General features: G+C 40.5%; 1 protein-coding gene across 2 annotated transcripts in view; it reads left to right on the forward strand.

Annotated features, from left to right (window-relative positions):
- The first annotated feature begins 419 nt into the window (after positions 1-419).
- LOC105467191 (folliculin interacting protein 1) overlaps positions 420-21,771 on the forward strand; it is a 158,939-nt gene continuing 137,587 nt past the window's right edge. For both annotated transcript variants that reach the window (XM_011716665.3, XM_011716668.3), the window contains exon 1: positions 420-608. In XM_011716665.3, coding sequence (XP_011714967.1) covers positions 517-608 — 92 coding nt within the window. In that variant the 5' untranslated portion in view covers positions 420-516. The remainder of the gene's footprint in view (positions 609-21,771) is intronic.

Here is a 21,771-nt window from a genome sequence, read left to right on the forward strand (position 1 = left end):
CTAAGGAGGGGCTGACAAGGGAGAATAGGTTGCCCATGGTTCCCTACGCAACTCTGTGGGTGCGGGGAGTCGAAGGCTTCTGCACTCCAAGGCTCCTGGCATCGTCCCCGCGCCACCCTGGCGCAGCCTCTAATGGTAGCCGACAGCCTCATAGAGGAGGATCGAGACTGAGCCTGCTCCCCCTACACATCCCTAGCCACCTTCCAGTCTTGTCCTCTCGGCACACGCCCCGCCCCGTGAGCTGCCACGTGACGGGAAACGCCAGTGAGCCTAATGGAGGTAGCTCCACCCCACGCCCCCGCCTTGCCCCTTGCTCCGCGCGCCGCCACGTGATGCGGCCCACCTCCAGCCAATGAGCGCCGGCCTTGCCTCGCGCCCCGCCCCGCGCGCCGTGGCCGTTTGAAGTGACTAATTTCTGTCATATGACTGAGGCGCCCATGGGGGTGGCGGGGCGGCTCTAGGAGCAGGGGCCTACCGAGCGCCCAGCGGAGCGACCCCTGCCTGGCCGTGGGGAGCATGGCCCCTACGCTGTTCCAGAAGCTCTTCAGCAAGAGGACCGGGCTGGGCGCGCCCGGCCGCGACGCCCGGGATCCAGATTGCGGGTTCAGGTAGGGCGCTGTGGGGCGGGGGTCGCGGAGCCGATGGCCTTGTGGACTCTGGGCTCCAGGGGTGTTGGGGCCTTCGGTTTTCCGACCCAAGCGGAAGCGCCGCGCCGAGACCAGCATCTGGTCCTCGGTGGGGTGGAGCCGGCTGCTGGCTCGCGCTGAAGGGTTGGAGCGAGGTCCTACCTCTTCTCTTACCCCACCCGCTTCGCCGTTGCCCCTTCCCCCTTCTCCCGTCGGTTTGTTTACTACCTGACCCCAGCCACGCGCGACTCTGCTCCTCCGGATCTAGCACCGCGGCCTGAGACTTCGGGTCCACACGCCTTCCTGGCACCGAGTAGAGTTGGGCGCGGGCTGGATTGGACCTCAGCCGCCGTACTCCGGGCGGCGAAGTTCTCCCCTCCTCCCCGTGACCAGTTGTCCTCCGGGCGCTGCGTTCCAGCTCCGTTGGCGTTGTGGAGAGAGCGGCACGTTTGGCCAAGCTTCTGAGTTGAGAGAAGGCTGGAGGAGCAAGTAGGCAAGGTGCCGTTCTTTCAGGTTTCTTGGACGCTAAAATTGGAGGTGTGCGGTAACCGGACCGAGCGACCTTAATGTTATCGAAGGAAAAATGTGAAACTTGAGTTTAGAGTTACTACTGAAGCAAGACAACATTAAATGAAATCTGGCCTTGGAATTGGCCGTAGATTCTTCCTCTTTAGAACTGTTACTGAAAAGGAGTCTTAAAAATTGAAAATGTTAGCAGAGCATTTTGTGGTGTTACAGGCTTTGTTGATTTTTCGTTGTAGTACCTGTTGCTGGCAGAGTAGCTTTTCAGAATTGTAAGATTTGATATAAACCTGAATTCAAGGTGAAATTTAGTCGTTAAACTGCACCTGAGGAGATTATGTCCAAACAGCCTTTGTAAATATTGCAGTGTGGAAACTTGCAAATATAACTAGGCTAAATGTCAAATACCACACAAACTTGGTAGGATAGCAAAGAGCCCAGTTGTACAACAGTAGTAGAAACAACAAAAAAAGAGAGAATCTGTCAAATTTTGGAACAGGCAAAGTTGAAATGATTGTGCCACACTGGTTTAAGAAATTTTGCTATTCTTAAAATTATTCACTCTCTCTTGCTAATGCAGATCTCATCAGGAAACATTCAGTAAATGCATATGGAATTGAAGACATTTTTCTACGTATCTCTCTTTTCCCCTGAAAAATAAATGTGTCATGCTCATCTGTCTCTCTCTAAACATTTCTTTAGTGTTTTTCCTTTGAAAAATGAAAGTGCAGCTTAGATGATACTACATTGAGCCATCTACTAACTCAAGCGACAGTAGGAAACAGGTTTCGATAGGATATTTCAAAGGTGGCATTTGAATAGACAACTGCTTTCTATTTCTGGGCAAAGATTGACTTTGGGTGCCTAGGTTTACAAGGGTCTCAAGTCGCTCATATGAAAAAATATTTTCACGTCTGTTTTTCAAAAATGTAAAGTCTACTATATAGTTGCGTAATACTATTTTACAGTTACCAAAGAACTTTCTCATCAGTTATCTTATTTGATGTTTCACAACAATCTTACGAGATAGAGCAAGTAGCAGTGCAGATAAGTATATATTTCTGCCAGTGGAAGTAAGAATTATCTGTAAGCCCAATAACTGCAGTACATTATAGAATTGCTCACTTTAAAAATAAAACGTGTGATTGTGAGCAATGAAAACTGATGAAACAGAATAGGCATATCTGAAGGAAAAAAAACCATTCTGGTTAATGTCACATAGCTAATAACTTACAGATCTAATCAACCCAGGGTTTTTAAAAAACTATTTCATTGAGCTATAATTTATACACAATAAAGTATAATACATTTTAAGCATACATTGTATACAGTTGTATACCCACCACCCCTATGAAGTTTTAGAACACTTCCATTACCCAAAAAGTTCCCTCATGCTCTGTTGCAGCCTAACCCCTCCTCACCCAGGGCAGTCACTGATACTTTCTGTCATAATCTTGTGTCTGGCTTGTTTGTTGCTTTTATTAGTTCCCTTTTTTTTTTTTTTTTTGAGACAGGGTCTCTGTCAACAGGCTGGAGTGTGGTGGCGCGACCTCGCCTAAAGCACCGTCAATCTCCTGGGCTCAAGGGATCCTCTCACCTTGGCCTCCCAGAGTTCTGGCCTTACAGGGATGAGCTACCACACCCAGCTAGTTAATTCAATTTTATCACTGAATGGTATTCCATTGTATGGCTATACCATGATTTGTTTATTCACTCACTAGTTGGAGGACATTTGGTTTGTTTTTTTTTTCCAGATTTGGGCTATTATAAATAATGCTGCTGTTAATGTTTGTGTATAAGTCTTTATGTGGATATATATTTTCATTTCTCTTGGGTAGATACCTAGGAGTAGAGTTGCAGAGTCATATGCTAAGTGTTGTGTTTAACATAAAAAATTGTCAAACTTTTCCAAAATAGTTTTACCATTTTGTGTTCTCAGTAGCAATGCATGAAGATTACCGTTTCTTCACAATATCTTCAATATTGATACCATTTTTTAATTAAAAATTTTTATTGTAAAAACCATATAAAATTTACTTTTTTTTTTTTTTTTTTGAGATAGGGTCTCACTTGTTGCTCAGGCTAGAGTGCCATGATACATTTAAGGCTCATTGCAGCCTTGACCTCCTGGGCTCAAGTGATCCTCCCACCTCAGCCTCCTGAGTAGCCTCCTAAATATCCTCCCACCTTGGCCTCCCAAAGTGCTGTAATTACAGGCGTGGGCCACCATGCCTGGCTGAAATTTACCGTCTTAATAGTTTTTTTATTCTTTTGATTATAGCCGTTCTAGTGGTATCTTGTGGTTTTAGTTTGCATTTCCAAAGTTCATATTCAGCATCTTTTTATGTAACCCAGGTTTTTGAGTAGACTAACATTTAGTTTTCATTCTAGTATACTATGCTTTCCTTGTTGGAATCCTTTTTTGGGTGTTTTGTTTTGTTGTAGTCAGCCTAACGCCTAAGTTGTTAAATCAGGCTTGGGTGTAGTTAGCCATTGGCAACTAACCGTAGCTCAGTCCTAGAGTAACCGGTATACAAAGCCCAGTAATTGTAAGCCACAGTAGGACTCTGGAATAGGAGAGACTTCTGATAAAGAAGCTTTAGGAACCTTTCTGTATTGTCTTCTATGGTTATCCCATTAGAAGAGATGGCCAGGGAATACCCACTTCCCTTGTCTTCACTCTAAGGTCTCTTACCATATAGAGTTCTATGTGCTTATCTAAGATTCTTGAACTGGAGATGAATTTGAAAAATATGGGGAGGGTATTTTTTCAGTCATTTAGAGAATTGAGACAGTAATGTGTTTTCTCCATTTAAAGAATTTGGGGGAAAAGGCACTTTCTAGGAGAAGATACTGCTTTATGTTTTCTCCATTTTCTTCCAGTAGAAGTAAGAAATATAAACCCAATAACTATAATACATATAGAAATTATTGTTTTGGGCTGGGTGTTGTGGCTTATACTTGTAATTCCAGCACTTTGGGAGGCCATGGCGGGAGGAGTGCTTGAGCCCAGGAGTTCAAGACCAGCCAGGGCAACATGGCAAAACCCCTGTCCCTACAAAAATTACCAAAAATTAGCCAGGTGTGGCAGCGTGTGCCTGTAGTCCTAGCTACATAGGATGCTAAGGTGGGAGGTTGCCTAGCCTGGGAGGTTAAGGCTGCAGTGATGAGCCATGATTGCGCCACTGCACCCTAGTCTGGGTGACAGAGTGAAATCCTGTCTCAAAAAAAAGATTGTTTTAAATAACTTCCTGAAAACTACTTTGGCAAGGAACGTTGGTTTTGAAGTGAAATGTTTGTAGGACATAATTAATGTTTGGTTAAATAATACCTGGATTTTTGTTACACAGGTTGAGTGTCCTTTACCTGAAATGCCTGGGACTAGAAGTGTTTTGGATTGTGGAATTTTTCAGATTTTTGAATACTTGTGTATACATAATGTGTTTTTTCAGAGGTGGGACCTAAGTCTAAATATATACCTCGTACACATAGCACATAATTTATACGATACTTTTTAATGATTTTGTGCACAAAGTGTCAACTGCATTTTGACTCCTCACATGAAGTCAGGTGTGAAGTTTTCCACTGTGGTGTCTTGTCAGTGATCAAAATGATTTTGGATTAGAAATGCTCATCCTGTATTCCAAATATATGAACATTTATTCTGATTCTTTATATCAGGGATTCTTAATGTACTCAGCCTTTTAATTGGTCTTTCTGTGATCCCACCTTTTTCCAAACTACCCTCAATATGTCATACATTTTAAAAAGTGCCATTGTGACTGGGCGCGGTGGCTCACGCCTGTAATCCCAGCACTTTGGGAGGCCGAGGCGGGTGGATCACCTGAGGTCAGGAGTTTGAGACCAGCCTGGCCAATGTGGTGAAACCCTGTCTCTACTAAAAATACAAAAATCAGCTGGGCGTGGTGGCGGGGCGCCTGTAATCCCAGCTACTCAGGAGGCTGAGGCAGGAGAATTGCTTGAACCTGGAAGGTGGAGGTTGCAGTGAGCTGAGATCGCGCCATTGCACTCCAGCCTGGGTAACAGGAATGAAACTCCATCTCAAAAAGAAAAAAAACCCTGCCAATTGTGGTCATGAACAGCAGACAAAATGAGACAAAAGGATGTATAGCATTTAATATCTTCATAAGGTTTATTTTAAGGATTCAGAGATAAGTCATGTAAAGAACTTAATGTGGTGCTTAGCACATGGCTTTCAGGAACCAGAAGTAGTTGTTACTGTTAATGATATCAGTCTTGTGTAAAAACCACTTAGTTTGGGCCCAGACTTATTAAAGAATGTCTTTTGCCTATTCTGCATAGTGTGGCTTTTGCCAATTCGCTAGCCTTTTTTTTTCCTGTCCAAATGACATTTTTTAAAAAGCCACTATAGTATTATTGTTAATAGAATTAACAGAAATTCCTTAATACAAGCCATTCTTAGTCCATATTCCAATTTTCTGTTATCTCAATATGTCTTTTTATGGTAAGTTTGTTTGAATCAGTCTTAAGAGTCTATATATTATTGCATTTGCAGTTAGGCAGCTTAAGTAAGTTTTATTCTATAACAGCCCTCCCCCACTTAAATGTGAAATTTCCCACATTCTGTGTTTGGCTTTTGCAGTCATATGGTTTCCCAGCAATATGTGGTTTAGAAAGCCCCCTCCAGGCAATTCTGATGCTCAGGTTTGCTGTAAGTTTGCTATAACTTATTCCTCTATTTCTTGTCTTTCCTGAAAGCTTGAAGTTAGATTTAGATATTTTATCATATTTAGGTTCCCTTTTTTTTTTTTCAATAAAATTATTTTGTAGATGTTGTGTACTTCCTCCTCATCAAAGTTACATACCTGGTTGCCTCACTTGTAGTGGTTTCAGGTGGTATCAGCCTTATTCTTCTATTACATAATACCCCCTTTAACTAATGATTTTAGCATTCTTTGTTGATGATTGCCTGAATTCATTATTTTGTTATTTTGCAAAATGTATATTTTGCAAAATGGTGATACCCTGATTCTCTAATTTTTTGTGCATTTATTTGCTGGAATAACTTTTATCAACTATTTAGTTACTCCTTGCTACAGAAAAGGGAGCATAAAAGTTAGATGATTTCCTTGTCATTTTCCAAAGTAATTGGTAATGAGTTGTTCACTGAAGGTTTTTTGTTGTAATTATCATCTTAAAAGATTATCATGAGCTATTGGATTTTAGTGTGTTTTAATCCACTCCTGTCAAATTGTCTCATATTTGGCCAATGGAAGCCTTTTTAGGTTGACTTCTGTTTCTTTTTGACATGACCTCATTAATCTTTGTTAACTTCTTCCTTTCTTCTGGCCTGTGTCTTAATCTACACTCCTCCTTCTAAGAGTTTATCACCTTGGATTTATTTTGATTCTGGGATATGCCAAGCTGTACTGCTCCCTATTCTTGACATAGTCCCTTATACCTTTTTGTTTGGCTTTTCTGTATTGAACATCTGGGCTTATTCTAATTACTCCTTGCTCCAGGAAGCCTTTTCTGATTTCTTCCAGACTAGAGTAGGTCTGACTGTAACTTTGTTTCATAGCTTATTGCATGTCCTTCTGTGACATCTGTCACAGTTGTCATTGTCCACGTCTCTCTTTGCTTATTTGAGCCCTCTCTTCAGTGTTAAGCATCAAGATTTATTTTGTAGTCAGAACTCTGTAAATTTGCCTAATGGATTGTGTGTGGGGAATAGATGCCTAGGTTTTTGACTGGAGCAACTAAGTAGATGCCTTTTTTCTTTGAGACAGGTTCTTGCTCTGTCGCCCAGGCTGGAGGGAAGGTGCGATCTTGGCTCACTGCAACCTCCACCTCCTGGGCTTAAGTGATCTCCCCACCTTAACCTCCCGAGTAGCTGCTGGGACTACAAGGTGTGGGCCATCATGCCTGGCTAATTTTGTATTTTTTGTAGACATGGGGTTTTGCCATATTGCTCAGGCTGGTATAGAGGCTGCTCTTAAACACGCTATCAAAAATAGCCACCTTCTCTCCATTTTCTGTTGGAACACACACTTTATATCCATTATAACTCTTTTAATATTTTATTATAATCTGTCTCCCCCAGGTTCACATTGTTGTGCCAGTGGACAACACAGTGCCTGAGCGTATGCTGAGGAAATATTTGTAGAACGAATGAATGAAGTAACAATTTTAAGGGCAGAGGGAGAGGGTCAAAAGTTCTGTTTTGGATATTTGGTCTGGTTTTAATTGCAATTGAGATATGACACGTAGAGATGACAGTTAAATAAAGTCAATCTGGAGTTCACAGTAGAGATTGGGATTGGAGATACGAGTTTGTGTGTATGGTTAGTATTAAAACTACAGAATGGATGAGATCATCTAGGGAAAGGGTATAGATAGAGAAGGGGAAAGGACTGAGGGCTTTGCCCTGAGGATGTGTGAAAATACACAGATCTGAGATAGGAAGATATACAAAGAAGATAGATAGGGAAAAGCCAGGGATCTGTGGTGTTAGGGAAGCCAAGACAAGGAAGTGTTTAAAAAATGATTGAGTGATAAATTGTTTGTATACTGGTTGCTGACAGGTCTTGTGAGATGAGAAACAGAAAAGTGTCCATTTGTCAAGATGGAGGTAATTGGTGACCTTGATGGTTTTTTGGTAGGGAGGATAAATGTTTGGGGGGAAAAGTGAGATAGATGTGGAGTAAATGTGAGAAAATGGCCCCACTACTTAACTTTCTATTTATTATTTCTATAGGAGAAATAATCTGTAGTGCTGAGTTATTTTTTCACTTTCAGCTTTCTGATTTTATGTCACATTTTGAGCTTCTGAAGTTCTTAAAAGCTAGCTTCGTAATATTACTAACAATTTTAAGAATCATTTTCCAGAAGTTTTGTTTTTTAAATGGGATTTTAAAAAATTTGTCATAACCAAAAGAATTTTTATTTTACTTAGTTTATTTTAAATATATGTATTTTTAATTGATTGGATACACTTCCGAGCCTCTTGTAACCACTATTCTACTCTACTTCTATGAGATCAACTTTTTTAGTTTCTACATGTGAGTGAGGACATGTGGTATTTGTCTTTCTGTGCCTGACTAATTTCATTTAGCACCATGTCCTCCGGGCTCATCCGTATTGCCTCAGATAACAGAATTTTATTCTTTTTTTTTTTTTTTTTTTTTTTGAGACAGAGTCTCGCTCTGTCGCCCAGGCTGGAGTACAGTGGCCGGATCTCAGCTCACTGCAAGCTCCGCCTCCCAGGTTCACGCCATTCTCCTGCCTCAGCCTCCCGAGTAGCTGGGACTACAGGCGCCCGCCACCTCGCCCGGCTAATTTTTTTGTATTTTTTAGTAGAGACGGGGTTTCACTGTGCTAGCCAGGATGGTCTCGATCTCCTGACCTCGTGATCCGCCCGTCTCGGCCTCCCAAAGTGCTGGGATTACAGGCGTGAGCCACCGCGCCCAGCCAGAATTTTATTCTTTTTAATGGCTGAATAATATTCCATTATGTATATATACGACATTTTCTTTATCCGTTGATCTGTTGATGGACACTTAGGTTGATTGCATATCTTGGCTAGTGTAAATACTGCTGCAGTAAATATGAGTGTGCAAATATTTTTTTCGACATACTAATTTTCTTTCTTTTGGATATATATTCAGTAGACAGATTGCTGGATCATATGGTAGTTTAATTTCACAGTAAGAAGTGCAAATACTATAATTTTGGTTGTTAATTTGATCTGCTTTTTCATCCCTAAGTAGTGGAATTAGATTTGTTTTTTAAACTAGGTTTATTGAAAAAAAGAGAAAAATACAGCTTTAAAGTGTCATTTATGAAACTTGGATACTTTCTTTTTTTTTTTTTTTTTTTGAGACAGAGTGTCATCTAGGTGCAGTAGCACAATCCCGGCTTACTGCAACCTCTGCCCTCCGGGTTCAAGCAATTCTTGCACCTCAGCCTCCCAAGTAGCTGGGATTACAGGCACGTGCCATCACACCCGAAAATTTTTGTATTTGTATTTATTTATTTATTTATTTATTTTAATTTTTTTATTTTTAGTAGAGATGGGAGTTTCACCATGTTGGCTAGTCTGGTCTCGAACTCCTGACCTCAGGTACTCCGCCCTTCTTGGGCTCCCAAAGTGCTGGGATTACAGGCGTGAGCTACTGCACGCAGCCTTGGATCTCACGTCTTACTAACGTAATAATTATGTTAAATCCTATTAATTTTAAACTTGCTTAAAATAACTTCCCATGTAAAACATAAGATAACCTCTTTTATTTTAAAGGAGTCCTAATCTACCCTCTCCGGATTTTGTTTCTGTTTCTGGGACCACCATTCTTAGTCTACCAAGTTGAAAATCAGAGATCATTGTTTATTCCTCCTAGTCTTTGATTGCCACATTTGCTCATTTGTTAAGTCCTGTTGATTCAGATTCTTCAGTAGCTTCAGTTCGATTTTATTTTCCACTGTCATCACCTTATACAAACCGTTGATGCCTTTCTTAAAACTTTGCTATTACTTTCCCACTTTTCCCCTCCACAACATACTGCTTCTTTTCTCAGCAGGGAGATAGGGTCTCACTGTGTCACCCAATCTTGAGTTGGAGTTCAGTGGCGCAATCCTAGCTCACTGCAGCCTCAAACTCTTCACCTCAAGCAGTGGTCCCACCTTGGCCTCTCAAAGTGTTGGGATTATAGGTGTGAGCTGCTGCACCTGGCCCCACACTGTTCTTCTGAATTGATTTTCCTAGGTCATAATTCTAATCAAAACACTCAGAAATCTTGACTCCTCATTGCTTAAATAGATTGATCTGCGCTGCACACTGTTTTATGTGCTTTACACCTATTAACTCATTTAAATCTCACAATAGCTTTATAAAGAGGTCTGATTATCCCTGTTTCATTGATGAGGAAACAGGCACAGAGAAATTAAGTAGCTTGCCCCATGTCACATGACTACTAAGTGACGAAATTAAGATTTGAACTCAGATGTTTAAGTTCTAGAGACTTTGTTCTTAACAAAGTTCAAAGTCCTCAGTTTGGCTTATCAGCCTTTTATAGAGTTGTAGCTGGTGTGATCGACTTGATGAGTTCAGGTCCATGCCCCTGTACTGCGGGGTGTCTGTGTGTGTGCTTGCATCTCTTAATTCTGAAATCAGACCACTTGGTTTTCAAACTGGAGTTCTCACACTTAATTGCTGAGTCCTCAGGCTTCATTCTCTTTTGTCATGAGGTAATGCTAGAAGCAGTGCTTCTTGCTGTTATCTCATACCACTCTACCTAGGAGACAAGACTCTGTACTCCAAGATTTTCGGCAAAAGTCCTAAACTCGGTGCTGTTTATATCTCCATTGGACTTATTCATGGTCATCATGACCTGATTGGCTTAGGCATAGACTACCTATTTTGGTTACTGTGGCAAGGGGAGTGGAGTTGCTCTGATTGTGGTAGTACATCTGGAGTTAGTAGTGAGGTCAGTCTCCCACAAAATGCTGGTTGAAGAGGAGGAAGTAGATACTGAAGAGATAGTCCCAGTATTTATGATACCTACCTTCTGATAGTTGTTTTGAGGATTAAATGGCATAGTAGGTACTCAGATGTTAGAATTTCTTCCCACATCCCCTGCTTTAGTTCAGTATGTGCTGTTATAACAGAATACCACAGACTGAGTAATGTATAAAGAAAAGAAATTTATTAGGCTCATAGTTCTGGAGGCTAGAAAGTCCGAGAGCATGGTGCTTGCTGGCAGCTGGTGAGGACTGTCTTACTGCATCATCCCGTGGAAAAAGGCATTACATGGGCAAGAGAGTGCAGGAGAGAGCAAGAGGGGGCTGAACTCACTTTTATAACAAACCTACTTTGGAGATAATGATCTTAATTCCTTCCTGAGGGCAGAGCCCTTATGACCTAATACCTCTTAATAGTCTCACCTCTCAGAATTGTTGCATTGAGGATTCAGTTTCTGACATGTGAACTTTGGGGGACACATTCAAACTACAGCACTCTAATCCCCAGTTTCTCCTTTCCAGTCTTCATTTTAGTTTGTCCTCTAGTCATGGGCTCTAATTAGGACCATTTGATGTTTCTTGAGAATAATCTGTTTCTTGTGTTTGCAAACTACTTGGAATACTTTGGATGTGACGTATTTTACAGGTCCAATAGAACCCACGTTTTTCCTGTATTTCTTCATTGTGGCAGATATTTGCTTGTGTTTTAATTGCGTTTTTATGTATCTATATTAATAGTTCACTAGATTGTAAGTTCTGTAAGGGCACAGCCTTTGTCTAAGTTAGTGCTGTACTTCTGGTGTCCAACTCAAAGAATGCATTCAATAAATATTTGATGAATGAACAAATGAATAAAAATAGTCACTGAACTGAAAAAGTTCTAATTCATTTAACAAAGATGCTTCTGTTTTGAGTTGCTTGCCTAAAGTTATTCATTCAATGAGCAATTTAAGCAGATTTTTCTTTGACATCATTGTTTGTCAATTTAAAGGAAGATTTTATTTATTTTGATTTTTTTAAACATTGCAAAGGTGGCCTCATTTTCCAGAATAAGTTTCCAGAATAAATTTTGGAATTGGTTATGACTCCCATAAATATGGATTTTGTATTAATTTTGATTAATTTCTAGTTACTTTAGAATATAAAATACAAACTGCATATTTGTAAATAATAGACATTATTTGTGAATAATTTAAATATTAAAAAATAAATCTTTTTGAAGAAACAGGGTCTCAGTTTGTTGCCCAGGCTGGGCTTGAACCCCTGGCTCAAGCGATCTTCTTGTCTCAGCCTCTGAAGTAGCTGGGACTACAAGTGTATGCCACTGCAACCGACTGATATTTTAAATTTTTATTAATGAAATGCCTGAACATTTTTTAAAGATTACATAGTAAAGCCCCATGTTAACGTACCAGCTGTGACACTATCAGTTCCAGTCATGGAACTCCTGACTGGCTAGATGGCGAAGCTCATTACTTGTTAATTTTTTTTTGTTTTTGATACAGAGTCTCTGTTGCCCACGCTGGAGTGCAGTGTCGCAATCTTGGCTCACTGCAACCTTGCCTCCCAGGTTCAAGTGATTCTCCTGCCTCAGCCTCCTGAGTAGCTTGGGATTATAGGTGCCTGCCACCACACCCGGCCAATTTTTGTATTTTTAGTAGTGATGGAGTTTCACCATGTTGGGCAGGCTGGTCTTGGAACTCCTGACCTCAAGCAGTCCACCTGCCTCAACCTACCAGCGTGTTGGGATTACAGGTGTGAGCCACCATGCCCAGCCTACTTGTTAAAATCTGACTCAAAATATTATGTGTTGAATTTTGCCCTGCCCAACAGCATTATAGCAGAAATTTACTTATGATAGTAGTTCCTTGTCCCACTGTGCCTCAAACCCAGTCCTTATCTTAGAGGCAAACTGCTTTTTCAGTTACTTTGCTGTTTTTTTTGAGTATTTACTTTAATATTTTAATTATTATTATTTTTTTGAGAGACAGTCTCACTTTGTCACCCAGGCTGGAGTGCAGTGGCATAGTCATGGCTCAGTGCAGCTTCGATCTTCCGGGCTCAAGTGATCTTCGCATCCCAGCCTCCCAAGTAGCTGAGACCACAGGCAAGAGCTACCATGCCCAGCTAATTTTTATTTTTTGTAAAGATGGGAGTCTTACTTTGTTGCCCAGGCTGGTCTCGAACTCCTGGGCTCAAACAGTCCTCCCATCTTGGCCTCCCAAAGTGCTGAAATTACAGGTGTGAGCCAGTGCACCCGGCCTTCTTTTATAGTTTCAAACAAATTGAATATATAGTTTATTATTGATTTATTCATTATCTCCTGATAATTAAAGATTTAGGTCTTTAACACATACATACATATATACCCTTCTTCATTCTTTCAATATTAGAATTTTTGGTTAAATGATCAAAATTAACTATATTGTTGTATTGTAAATGTCTGTTCACTGATGAGCTAAATGTATTTTATGTTTTCTTTCCTTTTTCTTGAAGGTAATTGCTGAATTTTTGTATGTTTTGTTTTGTTTGAAATCGTTAGTATTTCTATATCCTTCAACAACTCCATAAAACCTCTAAAAAGAATTTATCTCTTAGTAAATTATCTGACAAATAATTGATCAGTTCATATTGTTTCCTCCTGGATATGTCCTTTTTTGGAACCTTCCAGCTTTCTCTGGCTCCAGTCTGGACTGCTGGCCCTGTAGGTATGCTCCCTAGTGTTGTCAGGAGGCTTCCTTTGTCTTTGTCTTAGGAATTACTTTGCCCTTTTGTTGTTGTTGCTGCTGCTGCTGCTGCTTCTGCTGCTGCTGCTTCTGCTGCTTCTTCCTTTGCTGCTGCTGCTGCTGCTGCTGCTGCTGCTGCTGCTGCTGCTGCTGCTCCTCCTCCTTCTTCTTCTTCTTCTCCTCCTTCTTCTCCTTCTCCTCCTTCTCCTTCTTCTCCTCCTTCTCCTCCTTCTCCTTCTTTCTCCTTCTCCTTCTCCTCCTTCTTCTTCATCTTCTTTCTTCTTTCTTCTTTCTTCTTCTTCCTCCTTCCTCCTTCCTCCTCCCTCCTTCCTCCTCCCTCCTTCCTCCTCCCTCCTTCCTCCTTCCTCTTCCTCCTTCCTCCTCCTCCTTCCTCCTCCTTTTCTTCCTCCTCCTCCTTCCTCCCTCCTCCCTCCTTCTTCTTCCTTTTTGTTTCTTCTTCTTTCTTCTTCCTTCTTTCTTCTTCTTCCTCCTCCTTTCTTCCTCCTCCCTACTTCCTCCTCCCTCCTTCCTCCTCCTCCTTCCTCCTTCCTCTTTCTTCTTTTCTTCTTCCTCCTCCTCCCTTCTTCCTCCTCCTTCCTCCTCCCTCCTTCCTCTTCCTCCTTCCTCCTCCTCCTTCCTCCTCCTTCTTTTCTTCTTCCTCCTCCTCCTTCCTCCCTCCTCCCTCCTTCTTCTTCCTTTTTGTTTCTTCTTCTTTCTTCTTTCTTCTTCCTTCTTTTCTTCCTCCTCCCTTCTTCCTCCTCCCTCCTTCCTCTTCCTCCTTCCTCCTCCTTCTTTTCTTCTTCCTCCTCCTCCCTTCTTCCTCCTCCTTCCTCCTCCCTCCTCCCTCCTCCCTCCTTCCTCTTCCTTCTTCCTCCTCCTCCTTCCTCTTTCTTCTTTTCTTCTTCCTCCTCCTCCTTCCTCCCTCCTCCCTCCTTCTTCCTTTTTGTTTCTTCTTCTTCTTCTTTCTTCTTCTTTCTTCTTCTTTCTTCTTTCTTCTTTTTTTTTTTTGTTGGGGCCAGATTACCCATTGACTGGCTTCCATGGCTTCTTCCTCTTTGGATTATTCCTGTGTTTCAGTGGACCATACCTATCCAGGAGTGAATGGGTGGGAGATAAATTTTTGAGACTGCAAGTCTGAAAATGTCTTAGTTCTGTCTTTAGGCTTGGTTGGCAGTCTGCTAAGTACACAATTCTAGATTGAGATTCATTTTAAGTCAGTAATTTGAAGGCATTGTTCTATTGTCTTGAGATTCCAGTATTGCAGCTGAGAAGTCAAAAGCCATAACTGACCCCAAGAAGCTTTTTGGGGGTTTTCTTGATTTTTCTCTTTATCTTCAGTCTGAAATTTCAGTGATGTACCTCATGATTTTGTTTATTTTTGTTTTTTAATTCATTTGCTGATATTTGATGGGGCTTTTAATCTGGACACATTTTAGTTCTGGGGATTTTCTTACATGATTTCTTAGATTGCATCACTTCTTTTTAGAACTTTAGATCCTCCAGGGAGAGTCTCCTGTATTGATCTTTCAAATTTCTTGTTTTTTTTTTGTTTTTTTTTTTTTTTTTCCTCTCCTAATTTCTGACTTAGCTTTCTATTCTACTTCTAGGAGATTTCATTTTTGGGGGGGTGAAGTGTCTATTTTTATGTCAGTTATCATGTTTTTAGTTTCCAAGAGCTTATTCTTATTCCTTTTCATAATTCTCTGTTTTCAGATCTGTTTCTCAGCCTCTTTCTCGGAAGTCCTAATGACCATGAGTCTGGTATTTCTTTGACAGTTTCTGAAGAGAATACACTTCTGTTCTGTGTAAAGGATGGGGCTAGAAAAGGGAACTTCATAGTGTATAAGCATATATAGGTGATATTGCATGTTTAATTCTAGGCCAGTAAATATTGCCAAAAAGTAAGCTACACAAATTTTTTTGTTTCCTAGTGCATATAAAAGTTACATTTACACTACACTGTAGTCTGTTAAGTGGGTAGTAGCATTATGTCTTAAAAAACAATGTGCACCTAACCTTAATTTAGAAATAAGAAACAGGCCAGGTGCGGAGGCTCACCCCTGTAATCCCAGCACGTTGAGAGGCTGAGGCGGACGGATCACTTGAGGTCAGGAGTTCGAGACCAGCCTGGCCAACATGGTGGAACCACTGCACCTGGCCTAGCCTCCACTTCTAATTCTAATTCTTTTGCTTTTGCTATTTCCACCACATCTGCAGTTACTTCCTTCACTGAAGTGTTGAACCCCTCAAAGTCATTCATGATGGTTGACTTTCTTCCAAACTCCTGTTAATATTGGTATTTTGACTTCTTCCCATGAATCATGAATATTTTTAAATGGCACCTGGAATGATGAATCCTTTCCATAAGCCAGCCAGCCAGCCTGCCTGCGTGCCTGCCTGCCTCCCTCCCTCCCTCCCTCCCTCCCTCCCTTCCTTCTTTTTCTTTCTTCATTGAGACAGGGTCTAGCTCTGTTGTTCAGGTTGGAGTGCTGTGGCATAATTTTGGCTCACTGCAATGTCTGCCTCGCGGGCTCAAGCCTCCCATCTCAGCCTCCTGAGTAGCTGAGACTATAGGTACTGCCACACCCGGCCAATTTTTGTGCATGTGTAGTTTTTTTTTTTTGGTAGAGTCGAGGTTTCACCGTGTTGCCAAGGTTGGTCTCAAACTCCTGGGCTCAAGTGATCCTCCCGTCTCAGCCTCCCAAGGTACTGGGATTACAGGTGTGAGCCACAGTATCCGGCCTCCAGAAGGTTTTCAATTTTATTTTGCCAGATGTATCAGAAGAATCACTTATTTGTGGCAGCTGTAGCCTTACAGAATGTGTTTCTTTTCCTTCTTTTTCTTTTTTTAAGAGACAGGGTCTTCCTATGTCACCTAGACTGGAATGCCATGGTGTGATCCTAGCTTATTGCAGCCTTGAACTACTGGGCTTAAGTGATCCTCCCACCTCAACTTTCCAAGTATCTAGTACTGTAGGTGTTTACCACCATGCCTGGCTAATTTTTTTTTGATTTACATAGAGTCTTGCTATGTTGTGGAGGCTGGTCTTGAACTCCTGGCCTCAAGCAGTCTTCCCACCTTGGCTTCCCAAAGTGTTGGGATTTACAGTCATGAGCCACCACACCTGGCCCTAAAATGTATTTCTTTTTTTCTTTTTCCTAAAATGTATTTCTTAATTAGTAAGACTTCAAAGTCAGAATTACTCTTTGATCCATAGGCTGCAGAATGGATGTTGTGTTAGCAGGCTTGATAACAACATTAATCTCCTTGTACATCACCATTGGAGCTCTTTGGTGACAAGATGCATTGTCAATGAGTAGTAGTATTTTGAAAGGAATCTTTTTTCTGAGCAGTAGGTCTCAACAGTGGGCTTAAAATATTTGGTAAACCATGCTGTCAGCAGATGTGCTGTCATCCAGACTTTGTTGTTCATCTATAGAGAATAGGCAAAGTAAATTTAGCATCATTCTTAAGGGCTCCAGGATTTTCAGAATGGCAAATGAGCTTTGGCTTCAACTTAAAGTCACTAGCTGCTTTAGCCCCTAACAAGAGAGTCAGCCTGTCCCTTAAAGCTTGGAAGCCAGGGATTGATTTCTCCTGTCTGGCTATGGAAATCCTAGATGGCATCTTCTTCTGATATAAATAGGCTGTTTTGTCTACACTGATAATCTGTTAGTTAGTGTAGCCACTGTCATCAGTTATCTTAGCTAGATCTTCTGGGTAATTTGCTTTTTCACCTTGTAATTTTATGCTGATGGAGACGGCTTCTTTCCTTAAACCTCATGAACTAACCTATGCTACTTTCAAACTTCTTACCTCTCTCAGACTTCATGGAGTTGAGAGAGTTAGGGCCTTGCTCTGGATTAGGCTTTGGCTTAAGGAACTATTGTGGCTGGTTTGATCTTCCATCCAGACCATTCAGATTTTCTCCCTATCAGCAATAAGGCTGTTTCACTTTCTTACCATTTTTTTTATTCACTGGAGTAGCACTTCTGATTTCCTTTAAGAACTTTTCCTTTGCATTCACAACATGGCTAACTGGTGCAAGAGGCCTATCTTTTGGCCTGTCTCAGCCTTCCTCACTACGCTTGATCATTTCTAGCTTTTGATTTAAAGTGACAGATATGCAACTCTTTCTTTCACTGGAACACTTAGAGGCCATTGTGGGGTTATTAATTGGCCTAATTTCCATATGGTGCATCTCAGGGAATCGGGAGGCTCCAGAAAAAGGGGAGAGATGGGAAACGGTTGATGGAGCAGTCAGAACGCACACAACATTTACCAATTAAGTTTGCTGTCTTATATGGGTGTAGTTCCTGGTGCCTCAAAAACAATTACAATAGTAACATCAAAGATCACTGATCACAGATCACCATAATAGGTAAAATAATAATGAAAAAGTTTGAAATATTTTTAGAATTACCAACATGTGACACAGAGGCAAAAAGTGGCATGTTCTGTTGGAAAATGGAACCAACACAGAGTTGCCAAAAACCTTCAATTTGTAAAAAAAAAAAAAAAAAAAAGCAGTGATAATCTAAAAAGTACAATAAAGCGGAGCTCAATAAAATGAGATGCTTACATAGACTTTTGTTCTGTGCCTTTTTCCTCCATCCTTGAAGGTACCTTATGCTTCCAGGGACTTTGCCTCTCTGGGTTCTGAGATGAATCCTTTGGTTGCTCATTGACACTCCCGTATGTAGACATTTAGGATATAGTTGCTTGTGTTTTTGAAAACTCATTTGCTAGATTTGCTAGTTTTCATCTTTAAACTATTTATTGAAGTCTCTACATTTGATATTTTCCTGTCGTAGTCTCTTTGTCTTATACATACATATATTTCATTTACTGTCACTTTAGTGGGATTTGAATGTGTCAGTGTCCCTTGCTTACATGGATTTCCTGAAAAATTTTAAAGCTTTTTTAATTGTTACTATTTTTTTGCTAGAGACAGCGTTTCACCATATTGCCCAGGCTGGTCTCAAAACTACTGGGCTCAGGGGATCCACTCACCTCAGCCTCCCAAAGTACTGGGATTATACACATGAGCCACTGCACCCATCCTTAAAGCTTTTTATTACGAAAAATTTCTAACAAAAATGTAAAGAGCATGCTCTAACATCTACCATTACCCAGATTTCACATTTATCAACATTTTTGGTTTTTTGTTTCATTTTTCCCCCACCTTATTTTAAATATTAATACTATTACTGGGGTTTTTTTTTTTTTGGTTGTTACTGTATTTTAAAGCATATTGTAGACATCCTATCATTTCTTTTTCCTTTTTTTTTTTTGAGACATTCTCACTCTGTTGTCTAGGCTGGAGTGCAGTGGTGCAATCTCGACTCACTGCAACCTCAGCCTCCTGGGTTCAAGCGATTCTTCTGCCTCAGCCTCCTGAGTAGCCGGGACTACAGGCGCACGCTGCCACACCTGGCTAATCTTTGCATTTTTTTTTTAACTAGAAACGGGATTTCACCATGTTGGCCAGGATGGTCTCGATTTCCTGACCTTCTGATCCACCGGCCTCGGCATCCCAAAGTGCTGGGATTACAGGAGTAAGCCTCCGTGCCCAGCCACATCCTGTCATTTCATGTATACATCCTTGAATATGAATCTTGAAACAATTACTAATAGTTCTAAAAATGAGCAATGACTCTTTGATTTTTTTTTTTTTTTTTGAGATGGAGTCTCGCTCTGTTGCCCAGGCTGGAGTGCAGTGGCGTGATGTAGGCTCACTGCAAACTCTACCTCCTGGGTTCACGCCATTCTCCTGCCTCAGCCTCCCCAGTATCTGGGACTACAGGTGCCCACCACCACACCTGCTAATTTTTTTGTAGTTTTAGTAGAGACAGGGTTTCACTGTGTTAGCCCGATGGTCTCAATCTCCTGACCTCATGATCCACCCACCTCGGCCTCCCAAAGTGCTGGGATTACAGGCGTGAGCCACCAAGAAATGGCTTTTTAGAGTTGGATGTTTGAAATAGGATCCCAAGGTTCACATACTCATTTGTCTATAGAATGTTCTGTATTTTGGATTTGGGTCTGATTTCTTCCTCACAGTATACTTTACTTTGTTCCTCTCTCTACATTATTTTCTTTAAATTGGGAGTTAGATCTAGAGGCTTCATTAGATTCAGAGTCAGGTTTTGTTTGTTTGTTTCCCAAGACAGTGTCATCGGTGGTGGTATGTTGTTTTTCTGTTTTTGTTTTTGAGAGGGGGGTCTTGCTTTGTTGCCCAGGCTAATCTTAAACTCCCAGGCTCAAGCAATCCTGCAGCCTGGGCCTCCCAAAATGTTGGGATTACAAGCGTGAACCAAAAAAACAGAAAGCACCAGAAAGTACAGAACCTCTGGTTGTCCCATTTCTAGTGGTGCTAAGATGGATCAGTAGGTTTATGGGGTGTCAACCTGATCCCTCCTTTATAGGGTTGCCTATCAACCATTCACCTGATGGTTTTAGCATCCATTGATGATTATTACAATAATACTTATTTCAGTGATGCTCAAATTTTAGCATTCATCAGAATCACCTGGAGGGCTAGTAAAAACTTAGAATGTTGGGCCCCACCCCCAGGAATTTGTATTTCTAACAAGTTTCTAATTAGTGCTAATGTTGTTAGTGTAGGGACCACACTTTGAGAACCACAATATGATATCATTAGTGGTTGCAAAATAATGATTTGATAGTTTGCATTTCTTCTGAAATAAGTTTTTTCAGTAAAGATAGCATACATGTTTTATTTACCAATTTTCAAAATAATCATTCAGTGTTCTAGCGACTTTCAAAGGTGATCAGTAAACTTTTTTTGGTTGATATTTCCCTTTTTTTTTTTTTAGTATTTGATTCAGTCTGTTGCAGTCATGATACGTTTTTGTGACTCATCTTTGGCCGGTGGGAGCCTTTTAGATTGGTACCTATTTTCTTCTTACATTAACTTAGTAGTTTTTTTCGGTCACCGAAGTGTGCTATTCCCAGCATGTTTTTACGACAGGACCATTTTTCCCAGTGATCCCAGTTCCTTTTGGTAGGAACAGCAATTAGTGATCACACTGTATTCTAGAGATCTTCATTCTCACTGGCCATCATTATTTCTAGGTGTTTTCAGAGGACAAAACAGAGGTACAAAATTTCTCTTGTTCAAAAAAAAAAGTTAACTCTTAAAGTTCCAATTCAATTTAAATTTTGTTTTAATGTTTAAAATGTTATATTTATTTTATGTTGAAATTTCTGTTTTCTAACAGTGTTACTATATTTAGTTTATTTTATAACACACACACACACACACACATATATATATATATATAGTAGCTTCAGAATAATAATAGTGCACCACCATGCCCTGCTAATATATCTTAGACAATTTTTTTAGTAGAGACAGAGTCTCGATATGTTGCTTTGACTGGTCTTGAACTCCTCAGCTCAAGCGATCCTCCCACTTCATCCTCCCAGAGTGCTGGGATTATAGACATGAGCCATGCACCCGGCCTAAAGTACAATTTATTGAAGTGTAACATGTATTCGGAAAAGTGCGTGGATCATAAACATACACCTCAGTACAGTTTCTCAAAGTGAAACCACTATCCTGACTTCTAACAGTATATATTAGTTTTGTCTGTTTAACTCTGTGTAAATGGAATTATGTTCCAATTTTAGTATATGTGCTGTGGGAGCAAGCCCAGTGGAATCATACTGTAATCACATACTACTGTGTTAGGCTTGTTTTCAAGGTATTTCAGATTTATTCATATTGTCACATGTAACGGTTGCTGCTGTTTTGGTATTTTGTTGTGCGAAGATGCAATTTACCCAGTCTATTGGTGGAGAATTGTTTTTCAGTCAAAGGGTTATTTCTAATTTTTGATTATTAAGAATAGTGCTGCTATGGATATTTTCGTATATGTCTTTTGGTGGACAGATGCTGAATACTTTGATAGTTTCTCTTCAGCATTTCTATGTTTGGAATATATGTTATATGACAGTTCCAAAGTTACACACATTGCATTCCTAAATGTGTTGTGTAATACACATTGCACATGTGTCAGAATTACATGTTTAACCCCAATGTAATTATGCATGTAGAGGATATAGATAAAACTACACTTTACCATGTAAAATATGCAGAAGTACACGAGTGACGTCAATTTTGCTGTAGTTGCAGTAAGCAGTGCAGTTCTACAAATTTACTATTTTAAAACCATTTTATCAAACTTTCTGGATGCAAATATGCTGCCAAGGAACTCACAGCCTAATACATGAATTAAGATGTGAACATAGCATACATTATTTTGCATTGCGCTGAAGTCATTTAAGTATCAGAAGGAATGTGTGAAGTGCTGTAGTAGATAAAAAATGTGGTGTATCTATAGATAAACAGATTAAAAAGGTAAGAGAATGT

The sequence above is a fragment of the Macaca nemestrina genome, chromosome 6 (genome assembly GCF_043159975.1).
Source record: "Macaca nemestrina isolate mMacNem1 chromosome 6, mMacNem.hap1, whole genome shotgun sequence".
In the NCBI taxonomy this organism is placed as follows: Eukaryota; Metazoa; Chordata; class Mammalia; order Primates; family Cercopithecidae; genus Macaca; species Macaca nemestrina.